The sequence below is a fragment of the Silurus meridionalis genome, chromosome 8 (genome assembly GCF_014805685.1).
Source record: "Silurus meridionalis isolate SWU-2019-XX chromosome 8, ASM1480568v1, whole genome shotgun sequence".
Taxonomy (NCBI): domain Eukaryota; kingdom Metazoa; phylum Chordata; class Actinopteri; order Siluriformes; family Siluridae; genus Silurus; species Silurus meridionalis.
Window position 1 is genome coordinate 28,184,760 of NC_060891.1, and position 13,011 is coordinate 28,197,770.

The 13,011-nt window shown below is 43.0% G+C and overlaps 1 protein-coding gene across 2 annotated transcripts; it reads right to left on the reverse strand.

Moving 5' to 3' along the window:
* Window positions 1–13,011, reverse strand: zgc:154055 (uncharacterized protein LOC556036 homolog). 2 transcript variants are annotated; one of them, XM_046856285.1, is made up of 11 exons: window positions 12,466–13,011; window positions 11,356–11,409; window positions 9,960–10,068; window positions 9,591–9,716; window positions 8,664–8,837; window positions 5,620–5,837; window positions 5,277–5,438; window positions 3,691–3,832; window positions 3,175–3,395; window positions 1,177–1,328; window positions 1–454 (listed from the first exon to the last, which is right to left on the reverse strand). In XM_046856285.1, the coding sequence occupies exons 1-11, from the start codon at window positions 12,648–12,650 to the stop codon at window positions 264–266; spliced, it is 1,734 nt and encodes a 577-aa protein (XP_046712241.1). In that variant the 5' UTR covers window positions 12,651–13,011; the 3' UTR covers window positions 1–263. The 2 variants fall into 2 exon arrangements, with proteins under 2 accessions (XP_046712241.1, XP_046712242.1); XM_046856286.1 differs by lacking the exon at window positions 11,356–11,409 and having other exon boundaries at window positions 12,466–13,010.

Sequence of the window (13,011 nt, forward strand, 5' to 3'; positions counted from 1 at the left end):
TGGTGAGAGTATGGTGAGAGTACGGAGAGTATGGTGAGATTATGGTGAGAGTATGGTGAGAGTATGGTGAGAGTATGGAGAGTATGGTAAGAGTATGCTGAGAGTATGGTGAGAGTATGGACAGAGTATGATCAGAGTGTGGACAGAGTGTGGACAGAGTGTGGACAGAGTATGGTGAGAGTATGGTGAGAGTATGGTGAGAGTATGATGGGAGTATGGTGAGAGTATGGTGAGAGTATGATGGGAGTATGGTGAGAGTATAATCAGAGTATGGTCAGTTCATCCATTTCGTTCTCGAGGACTGTGAGAGCATCTCTGTGTGTGAGGAGGTGGTGTGTGGCTTCATCATTGCTCTTCATCTTCTCATCTCTTTTCAGCTCATTGACTAGAGTCCTGATCTCCTCTCTGGCCTCATCCATCACCTGAGTGTGTTCTGTCCACCTGAGGAAGAGTCCTGCACACACACACACACACACACACACACACACACACACACACGAATGAAACAGTGAGGTCGTTTCAAACAATCGGATACGACGACACAAATCCACTGTTTATTTTATGTAAAATTTAACAAATACAGAAAATATAATATACAGATAAAATAAAGCTTTAAATATAATCATTTATTTATCTAGATTTTATCTGGTTTAATGTGAGAAATTTAAATGTATGGTTTAATAATAAAATATCAGACAGAAGCAATGAAATATATTATACACACACACACACACACACACACACACACACACACACACACGTATATATAAATGATATATAAAAGAGAAAAATAAAGTATTTAGGATGCTAATAATAATTATAATATTAGTATTTTTATATTAATAATTATGTTTTAATATTTATATCTAAATTTCAAGTTCTTATTAATGGTAATATTTATTTATTTAATAAACTATAAAACATTGGTCTTCAGTAATCCTGGTCAGACTCACTGTAATAAACTATTTCATAACTTGTATCTTGTGGAACATGTTCTCAGACGAATGGAGTTGATTTATTTCTATAGCGCTTTTCAGAACAGACATTGACATGGAGACTGAATGTGGAATGAGATGTTCATCACTGGTCTGGAGCTGAAGATCTTCAGCTTCATCCCTTCACACTGATGATATTAAGTGTACTGAAGTGGAGATATTTGTGGGTTTGGTGTCTCACCGGTCCACAGTTGGAGAGACTGCGGCTGCACTGAGGGCCAGATGGCGAGCTGCGTGTGTTCATACAGAGGGTTGATGTAATTCTCTCGCTCAGAACACTGCATCAGGAACCACAACAAACAGTGTGTGTTTTCCTTCACGTGGAAAATGTGTCTGAAACAAAGACAAGACTCAAAATCCAGTATAAACATAGACCTGTGTGTATACAGAGTATATAAAGGGGGGTATAGGTGTTTGTGTTTGTGTGTGTGTGTGTGTGTATATATAAAGGTGTGTGTGTATATGTGTGTGTATGTGTGTGTATATGAAGGTGTGTGTGTGTGTGTGTGTGTGTGTGTGTATAAAGGTGTGTGTGTGTGTGTGTGTGTATATATAAAGGTGTGTGTGTGTATATGTGTGTGTGTATATAAAGGTGTGTGTGTGTGTGTGTGTGTGTGTGTGTGTGTGTGTGTGTATGTAGGTGTGTGTGTATATGAAGGTGTGTATATGAATGTGTGTGTGTATGGAGGTGTGTGTGTATATGAAGGTGTGTATATGAATGTGTGTGTGTGTGAGGTGTTGTGGGCAGGGTGGGGGTATTAGAGAGGCAGATGGAGGAGTGGTTTGGTAACTGATGGATGATGAGTGTGAGATGAAGGTGTGTGTGTGTGTGTGTGTGTGTGTGTGTGTGTGTGTGTAGGTGTGTGTGTATATGAAGGTGTGTATATGAAGTGTGTGTATATGTGTGTGTGTGTGTGTGTGTGTGTATGTAGTGTGTGTGTATATATATGAAGGTGTGTGTATGGAGGTGTGTGTGTATATGAAGGTGTGTATATGAATGTGTGTGTGTGTATGGAGTGTGTGTATATGAAGGTGTGTATATGAATGTGTGTGTGTGTATGGAGGTGTGTGTATATGAAGGTGTGTGTATGTGTTGTGTGTGAGGTGTTGTGGGCAGGGTGGGGGTATTAGAGAGGCAGATGGAGGGAGTAGTTTGGTAACTGATGGATGATGAGTGTGAGATGAAGGTGTGTGTGTGTGTGTGTAGGTGTGTGTATATATGAAGGTGTGTATATATGAATGTGTGTGTGTGTATGTGTGTGTGTGTATGTGTGTGTGTATGTAGGTGTGTGTGTATATATGAAGGTGTGTGTGTATGGAGGTGTGTGTATATGAAGGTGTGTGTATATGAATGTGTGTGTATGTGTGTGTATATATGAAGGTGTGTATGTGTTGTGTGTGTGAGGTGTTGTGGGCAGGTGGGGGTATTAGAGAGGGCAGATGGAGGAGTGGTTTGGTAACTGATGGATGATGAGTGTGAGATGAAGGTGTGTGTGTGTGTGTGTGTGTGTGTGTGTGTGTGTGTGTGTGTAGGTGTGTGTATGTAGGTGTGTGTATGTATGTGTGTGTGTATGTGTGTGTGTGTGTGTGTGTGTGTATGTAGGTGTGTGTGTGTATGTATATGAAGGTGTGTGTGTATGGAGGTGTGTATATGAAGGTGTGTATATGAATGTGTGTGTATGGAGGTGTGTATATGAAGGTGTGTGTGTATGTGTTGTGTGTGAGGTGTTGTGGGCAGGGTGGGGGTATTAGAGAGGGCAGATGGAGGGAGTAGTTTGGTAACTGATGGATGATGAGTGTGAGATGAAGGTGTGTGTGTGTGTGTGTGTAGGTGTGTGTATGTAGGTGTGTGTGTGTATATGAAGGTGTGTGTATATGAATGTGTGTGTATGGAGGTGTGTGTGTATATGAATGTGTGTGTGTATGTGTGTGTGTATGTAGGTGTGTGTGTATATGAAGGTGTGTGTATATGAATGTGTGTGTGTATGGAGGTGTGTGTATATGAAGGTGTGTGTATGTGTTGTGTGTGTGAGGTGTTGTGGGCAGGGTGGGGGTATTAGAGAGGGCAGATGGAGGGAGTGGTTTGGTAACTGATGGATGATGAGTGTGAGATGAAGGTGTGTGTGTGTGTGTGTGTGTGTGTGTGTGTGTGTGTGCACGAGGTGTGTAAAGTTCTCACCGCTCCTGCTCACTGTTACACAGGAAGGTGCCGTAGTCAGAGGCGTATGCTTCCTGCCCCAGTCTGAGCAGAAGAGCCTCACTGAACTCGAGCGCTAGAGGGAACTGGCGTGAGATCTGCCACACACAGTCCATCAGCAGCAGGAAGGACGGGCACTCGTACTTCAGACGGGCGTGAGAGTACGCCGAGCGAGCGCAGCGCTGCTGAAACGGGTGACCTGCCTGAAACCCCGGAGAGAAAACGCTTAAACACAGAAGAAAACACGTCCGGTGCTGGAGTGGAAGAACTCCAGTGTCCTGCTCAGAGCCCTGACCTCCTCAACCCTACTGAATACCTCTATAAACTAAAACTGGAGACTCCTTAAATACTCCAATCACAATCCACTATTCACCCCTAAACTCCTTCCAGCCAATCACAATCCACTGAACATTTCATTTTACTTTAACTACAAAATATTGATATATTACACACACACACACACACACACACACACACACACACACACACACACCTCACCTGTACCCACTCTCTCTCCAGAAGTCTGAGGAAGCCTCTGAACGTCCTGCAGTCAGGATCTAATATGATCTGAGCGAGTGAGGTCACCAGCAGCGTGGTATCTGTTCCCTCAGAGCCGTGAACCAACACCGAGTGTCCGTCTCTAAAACACCACAACAACAATTCATTACTGTGTTCTTCTGTTTTACAAATCCAGCACAAGGTGTTCAATCTCACACCTGATTGGTCAGAAGGTCTTTATTACTCACATATTTAAATGATTGATATTCCTCGTTCTGACACTGGTAACTTCCCTAAATGTTAATAACAGAGATTTAAATCTGTACCTGTGTTTTTCTTTCAATACACAGAAACACACACACCTGTGATGTGTAGCTGCAGTAATATTAGAGCTGCTTCTAAAAATTTAATCGACACAATCTGACCAATCAGAACGCAGGACAACTATATATTTCCATTTGATCATTTTATTCTTTAGGTACATTTGATTGTATGTGTGTATGTTTGTGCACACGTGGGTGTGTGTGTGTGTGTGTGTGTGTGTGTGTGTGTGTGTGTGTGTGTGTGTGTTTGTCTGTGTGTGTGTGTGTGTGTGTGTTTAACTGCCATGTTTTACCACCTGTGTGTGTCTGTGTTGTGTCTCTACGAATAAAGACGCTGTTGAATTATTTCTCATTTGAACGTTTTCTTTTCTAGTTCATCAAATTGATCTTGTGCCTCGAGCTGTGTATTAAAATCATAGTGTGTGGACAAAGTACACAAACCATGTAGTGGAGTCAAAGTAAAGAGTCAAATATTCCTCCAGTTAAACTAAAAGTGTCCCTTTAAACTTTCACTTCAGTAAATGTACAACATTTTTTACCTTCAAATATCCTTAAGTATCCAAAATACTGATTTATTATAACTATAATGTTCATATTATCATTTTTTGACTCTTCACTTAATCACCTCAGTTTCTGTGGAAAGACTCGAATGTGACTCTCAGCACACTGATCTATTAATAGAATGATATTAATGACTCAAACACTGATTGATTTCTATTACAATCATCATGAACACAAAAAAAAAAAGTGTAAATGAGGTCATTTGTTTTATGGTGAGTTTGAGTCTGGAGTTTCTTCATCATTGATTCCTCTCTAAATGTTCTGCTTGATGTTGAACTGATGCTGAACTGTATGTTGGTGATCAGTAGATGCACCGAGCGCCGATCAGAACACGTGTAAAACAGAGCGTGCGCTCGATCCTGATTGGTGACTCGCTGATTTGACTTTAAAATGTAGTGAAGTTACAGTAAAAATCTCCTGAAATGGAAACACTTCAGTAAAATACAGAGATAAAGAAAAAGCTACTTAATTACAGTCACTTCATTACTGTTCATCACTGAGTATAAGTTCCATCACATGCAAAACTCCTCCATGAAGCTCAGCAATGTGATTAGGAAATATCTACGATAGCTCTCTCACTCCGGATGTTACTATGGTTAAAGGTGTTCATGAGCAGCACATGAGCAATAGATTTAGAAACAGTGTTTTTTCTGCTTGTTGTATCAGATCTTGAGAGAGTTGTGGAGCAGGAACAGATCTCACCTCTCTACACACTCGGCCACGAGTCCCGCGGTGGACAGAGCGCTGTGAACATGAGACAGCCACTTCGAGTTCTCCAGCTTACTCAGCCAGCGGTCCATGTTGTGGGACGAGTCTCCACACGCTTCCACCAGCTTTATTAAACTCTCCTGTAATACCTTACCCCTGAAACACACACACACACACACACACACACACACACACACACACACACACACACACACACTGATCACAGTTGAGCCATACTCAACAACTTTTTCACTGCAAAATACTCTTCAGGATAACATCGTACACACACACACACACACACACACACACACACGCACACACTGTAAATAACACACACCTCTCCATGTGTCTGTGTAATCTCCTCCAGGGTCGGTAGCAGGATTTAGACTCAAACCCTCCGCCGCTCAGCCTGGCGTGCTGAGCGTGCTGGGAAGAGCGCGTATCCACAATGTAACCCAGCTCTGATTGGTCGATCGCCATCTGGAGAAGGAGCTCATCCTCACAACAGCGCTTCTTATTGGCTCCTGTCAGGGGCTGGCTGCTCCGCATGATCACCTGGAATCCAATTAACCAATTAGAGCTTCAATTAACTTCTTGACTTGAAGAGGTGCAGTTTCTCCGGTATCGCCTCATTAACTGTCCGTGTGGAAACATAGCAAAGGTATCTGCACTTCTACTTAAGTAAAGGGTGTGTGGACTTTTGCCACCTCTGGCAAGTGCAATGACACCATGTTTGAAGGTCATGGACAGGCCGGACTTGACCATGCTGAAACTGGTTGAAACCTGTTACTTTTGAAAATTTATTTTAAAAACATATATGGAACAGTATACTGTTGTCTAAAGGAGGAGAAGGAGAGGAGGAAGACGTCTACAGAGGCAGCAGGGAAAGGAGAAGTGGAGGAGAAGTGGAGGAGAGTGGAGGAGAAATGGAGGAGAAGGAGAGGAGGAAGACGTGTACAGAGACGGGCAGGGAAAGGAGAAGTGAAGGAGAAGTGGAGGTTCGGGTTGGTACTTTAAATGTTGGTACTATGACTGGTAAAGAGAGAGAGGGAGCTGATATGATAGAGAGGAGAAACCGATCTTTAAGAATAAGGGAGATGTGCAGACCTGCAGTAACTACAGGAGAATAAAGTTGATCGGTCACACCATGAAGTAGTGGAAGCCAGGCTGAGAGAAGAGGTGACCATCTGTGAGCAACAGTATGGTTTCCTGCCAAGGAAGAGCACCACAGATGCATTATTTGCTTTGAGAATGTTGATGGAGAAGTATAGAGAAGATCAGAAGGAGTTGCATTGTGTGTTTGTGGATTTAGAGAAAGCGTACGACAGGGTGGAGAGAGAAGTTGTGGTATTGTATAAGGAAGTCTGGTGTGTCAGAGAAGTATGTGAGGGTGGTGCATACAGATGTATGAGGACAGTGTGACAGCAGTGAAGTGTGCAGTAGGAACGACAGACTGGTTTAAGGTGGAGGTTGGATTGCATCAAGGATCGGCTCTGAGCCCTTTCCTGTTTGCAGTGGTGATGGACAGGTTGAAGGACGAGGTCAGACAGGAGTCTCTGTGGACTATGATGTTTGTGGTTGATATTGTGATTTGTGGTGAGAGTAGGGAGCAGGTGGAGAAGATCCTGGAGAGGTGGAGGTACACGCTGGAGAGAAGAGGAATGAAAGTCAGTAGGAGTAAGACAGAGTACATGTGTGTGAATGAGAGGGGGGGCAGTGGAGGGGTGCGGTTGCAGGGAGAAGAGGTGGAGAAGGTGGAGGAGTTCAGGTACCTGGGGTCAACAGTGTAAAGTAATGGAGAATGTGTTAGAGAAGTGAAGAAAAGAGTGAGAGCAGGGTGGAGTGGGTGGAGAAGAGTGATAGCAGCAGTGATTTGTGATAGAAGAGTATCTGTGAGAGTGAAAGGGAAAGTTTATAGGACTGTGGTGAGACCTGAGATGTTGTATGGATTAGAGACAGTGGCATTGAGTAAAAGACAGGAGGTGGAGCTGGAGGTAGCAGAGCTGAAGATGTTGAGATGTTCGTTGGGAGTGATGACGATGGACAAGATTAGAAATTAGTTTATTAAAGGGGCCGCGCATGTAGGACGTTTTGGAGACAAGGTGAGGGAGGTGAGAATGAGATGGTTTGGACATGTGCAGAGGAGGGACATGGGGTATATCAGTAGGAGAATGCTGAGGATGGAGACACCAGGAAGGAGGAAAAGAGGAAGACCAAGGAGGAGGTTTATGGATGTGGTGAAGGAAGACATGCAGGTAGTTGGTGTGAAAGAGGCAGATGTAGAGGACAGGGGGGTATGGAGACGAATGATCCACTGTGGCGCCCCCTAATGGGAGCAGCCAAAAGAAGAAGCAGAAGACTGAAAGTTTGGAAGATGATGGTGGCAGATCAGGTAACTGTTTACATAAAAAATAGAGTTGTTATCTAGGCTGTAAGAAAATAATATAAAAAGGCTGGTCTGTTTGTGTGATTCTTTCACAATCCTGCAACGAGTCTACAAATGTCAACTTGTGTCCGATAGACACTTTTTAAAATCGAAGCATCACATCGTTAACTTTCATGCCGATGCACCGATGTGATTTGTTGAATCTTATCACCTGTCACATATCCGGTCTCTGTCATTCCCCTCACTCACCACCAGAGTGCAGCACAGCTACCCTGACTGTTTCTGTGTATTGACGTACTGAATCGGTTTGTTATTGTTGTGTCTCTACCAGTGTAAACCAAGTCTCATGTTTTCATGTTCCATTGTACCTGCTTTTGTGATTGTTTGCTGCCTGCCACGACCTTTGCCTGTTTTTCAGATTACTCCTTTTGTCTACACTTGGATAGATCTGCTTGCTGTTGTTGACGATTCCTGTGAAAACCACTCATAAATAATGTCTGCATTTGGATCCTTAACTCTGTTGCCAAGACAACCGAGTTACACAATCACTAATCAAATATTATTATTAATCACTTATTCTATTATTCTACCAGGAGTAATTTTACTAGTTTGTGTGAAGTCTTATTATTATTATTATTACATTTCCTGGCGTATTGTCATGTCGCAACTGTCATATCTTTATTGTCGATGCTTATGTTTGTACCAAGAACAAAACGGCCTTCAACAATGTTTTCGTTGTACTGATAAGAAACTCAGTAACCTCATGTGTGTTCTCTCTGCCGTTAAACTTTGGATAACAAGGAACCTGCCTAATTTCTCCATACGAGACTCTGAATTTTATACATCTGTTCATACACTGTTATAACCTGCGTATACAGACATTGTGAAGTGCAGATTTGAGAAACACTAATGAATATTAAAGGAATAATGAAGAAGTGAATCAGAAGGTCAGGAAGCTGTATCTGCTGTATCTGAGGGGGGGTTTGGTCTCTCACCATGCCGTTGCGGTGGTGACAGTAGCAGAGCACGGGGAATCTACCACCCTGACGGAACCGGGCCGCCTTCACCAGAACCTCGTCATCCACCGAGCTCGGGACGATCACGGCGCTCGGGTACGAGGGACACACCGAGAAATCCTGGTTCACTCTGCTCAGCCTCCATCTGTCCCACTGTTCAGGAATCACATGGAGAAATAAAGGTTTTTGATTGATTCAGTCACAGCATGGTTACATCCTTCAAAACAACTGCTTCAGCATGTTTTATCCAGCTTCTACTGAGAAGTGATGTGGAAGTGAAAAAGCATCATGGAACAGAAGTGTGGAGAAAGAGATGAAGTAAAAAACAGAAATAGGACCAGCCGAGAAGAAAACAAAACACCCTTATCAGCTCGAAAAGTAGAAACGGAAACGTCACATGCTATTCATGATCACCTTCCTGTTCTGACACCAGGTCCAACAATCTATTATAGATAGATAGATAGATAGATAGATAGATAGATAGATAGATAGATAGATAGATAGATAGATAGATAGATAGATAGATAGATAGATAGATAGATAGATAGATAGATAGATAGATAGAGGATGAAAAGGTCAAAGAAACACACACACACACACACAAACCACACTATGTTTAAAAAATATCATCAAATAGGCTATACACACACACACACACACACACACACACACACACACACACACAAAAACACACACACACACATATATATATATATATATATCCACATGCTTAGAAACACACACACACACACACACACACCTTTCAAAAACCTCTTAAAGGAAGATAAACAGGAAGCAGTTAGTACAGGAAGTGTGAATGAATAGTTGTGTAAGTGTGTGACGAGCTCACAGGAAAAAGGGCACACTGCATGTGTGTGTGTGTGTGTGTGTTAGAGATGGACTCACCAGTCTCTCTGTATGTGTGTACTCCTGCTCAGTAGATGATAAACCCCAGGGGTCACCCAGCCGGAGCCCACGAGGTCGATGGAAGAACGGGTACATTTCAGTCACATTCTCTATAGAGGAGAGAGCCTGACAACACACACACACACACACACATACACACACACACACACACACACACACACACACACACACACACACACACACACACACATTCTCATGAAGGAGAATGGTATAATTTTTATTTTCTCTTCTTATAGTGATCAAATCCGGAGCGTATGATTGGTCCGTGAATGATTAAAATGCAAAATGCTGCGATCTGATTGGTCAAGCAATTAAATTAGTCCTGATTGCACAGTAAACGACGTGTACCTCGATGGAGCTGGCGATGTTCAGGCATTCCTCCATGCCAGGAATGTCGAGCTGGAGGACACGCAGATCCTTACACTTGATCACAATGCTTCCAGATGACCCGCTTGGTCTGCACACACACACACACACACACACACACACACACACACACACACACACACACATACACACACACACAGGTCTTATATTAAATCTAGTTTTTCTCTAAAAAAACGAATGCTAAGGAGGTACGGGGAGGCGCTGAAGCAGACTGAGTCTTGTGCCGTCCAGGAAGTTTGAAACATTCCTGCATTTCTCGGCACCCGAACGCAAAAAGCTGGAAGAGAAGGAACAGGTTCAGCTCATAGTTCAACACTACGTGAGGTGTGGACAAACACACCAGCTTCTGCACACACATGGCCAAAGCAATACACATAATAATATGTTTTATTATTATACAGAGGGGCACAGGGAAAGGGAAAGGGTCGATTTTAGAACGAGGAGTTAGTGACTCTAGGGTGTGGGTAGATGTTTGGAACCCCATGTTTTTAGTTCTAATGGAGCAGTGGAGTGGTGCACAACCTGTGTTCACTGTTTTATAAGAATAACCATTTAGGACGTCATGATGGTGTCCCGTCTGCTCGTGTGGTTACAACGCAAGTGCGTCATTTTGGAGAAACAGCTCAACACCGCGATGATGATGAGCTCCAACAGCCTCGATATTCTCCAGTGTGAGGTATTCTCTAAGGTCTTCTTTTTAAAGATGAACCCATTCTTTTATTAGCAGATAAGACGTGATCATGACGTCCTGACAGATAATGACACTAAAATTCCATTTGTGCAGCACTCACACTATCACCATTCGTATAAACAGGAAGCGCTCGTTGTGCCCCACTCCACTGCTCCATTAAAACCAACGGCAAGTTTGAAATGAGCTCACACGGGTTCCATACAATCACAAACACCCCGGGGTCAAAAACTCAGAGGTCCAAAACCTCCCGTTTCTCCAAATACCCTGTATATAAACACCTATTAAAAATATAACGCAACAGAAAGACAGAGCAGGAGAAATGCAATACAAGGTAAATGCAGGTGGAATATGAAAGGGGCTTAGGAGCGAGCCCTGAGGAACGCCGTGCGTAACATAGACACAGAAACGTCATGAATAAACAAACAAACAGAAAATTCCACTGTTATTATTCACAGCTAAAGCAGTGAGACATACACATAGTAGTAAATGCTTTAAAATTATAAATATGTGTGTGTGTGTGTGTGTGTGTGTGTGTGTGTAAACCTTTTTCTTGCACCGCAAAAGCACAGATGGCGACACTGAGGAGATGCAGATTGTATTTACAGACATAGTTTTGTTTAGAATAAAGAGACAGTTTGTGTTTTTTGGGATGAAGCTCCATCAGACCTTTGCTTCTGGCTTGCTTTGGAGCCCTGAGGATATCCTAGAAGGTTCTCAACACTAACAGAGAGAGAGAGAGAGAGAGAGAGAGAGAGAGAGAGAGGAGGAAACTTATATAATGATGTGTAAAAACATTTCTGCAAAACAGGATTATTTTCACTATTCAGCCAAAATATTGTGGACACCTGAACATAAGTTTGCTATGTGCTTCCCATAACATCCCATTTCACATCGAGTCCTCATTCGCTGTTATAATGAGCTTCACTCTTCTGGGAAGATGTTCCATTAGATTTTGTGGAGATTCAGCTATAAGGAGGTGTTAGTAACCCAGGTACTGATGTAGGGGAGAAGGTGAGGACGTTCCTGGGGTGCAGTCAGTGTTCACATTCATCCCAAAGGTGTTCAAGGGTTGGAGCTCTATAGCAGGAGATCTTCCACATCATTCAACCCATGTAAAGCAGATCTTCATCGAGATGGTTTTGTGCACATTCTTATGCTGGATCAGGTTTGGGTCTTCTAGTTCAAGTGAAGGGAAAAAAGGTGTGTGCCTTTCAGGATAAAATACAGGATCTAAAGGGTGTGTGTGTGTGTGTGTGTGTGTGTGTGTGTGTGTGTGTGTGTGTGTGAAAGTTTGAAGTATACAGTAGACACAGGGATCGGTTTAATTTAGTGTGGAGTAGACTGTAGGACAAAACATCAATTAATTAATTATTCATAAAGATTTGAATATGATAATTAATTAATTATAAATAAAGGTATTGGATCAAAACACCACGTGATCCTCTGAATGGACAGGAGCTGCATCCTACTGCCTTTGTGGTTAATAATCCTGAGACAAAGTGAGCCAAGATCAACACCACGCTCCTACCTTCTGGATAAGACTATTTACAAAGCACACACACACACACACACACCGTGACTCTGAAATGAAATGAGTAGTATTAAATGAATAATCCCGCATGGTTATGTTGATCTCCTGCTGGAGGACACATTCTACCCTGCAGATGTTCAAGACCATGGATCGGAATTTGGGTTTCTTTAAATAAATCAGAGACTCCATGAAGAAATCCAGGATGATGCTCAAGGCTTCGATTTGGAGAAGATTTTTCTTTTTACCTTTTCTCGATGGCATCGATGTTCCTGATGAGCAGCAGGAGCTGCCAGGTGCTGTCCTCCTCCCGGTCCGAGAACAGGAGGTGGTGTCCGGTCACACACAACGCTCCGCTCCGGGGCGCTCGGAAGCCCACTCTCAGCACCACGTCCTCCACATTGGCCGTCTTAATGTGCTCTGAAAACTCCATCGTCTCTCCTTACACACACTCACACACACACACACACACATTCACACACGAGACTCCGACGAGGTTCCCCGAACGTTCCTCTAACACCCTTCCGCTGTCAGAGACGGAGAATGAATCTAAAACGAGTCGATTAGAGGAATCGATTCACCACCGCACAATAAACTAAGACGTTCTGTACATCTGAGTGCCTCCAACTTCATGGAGAAGAAACACCTATGTGTGGAGAAGTCATGTGTCCCAATGCTTCTGTCTGAATTGTACACTTTTCAGAAGCAGAACACGAGTGTGAGAGTGTATAAATAAGTATCAGGCTGCTGTGTGTTGTGTGTTCATGTATATTTAGACGTTGGAGGAGAACATG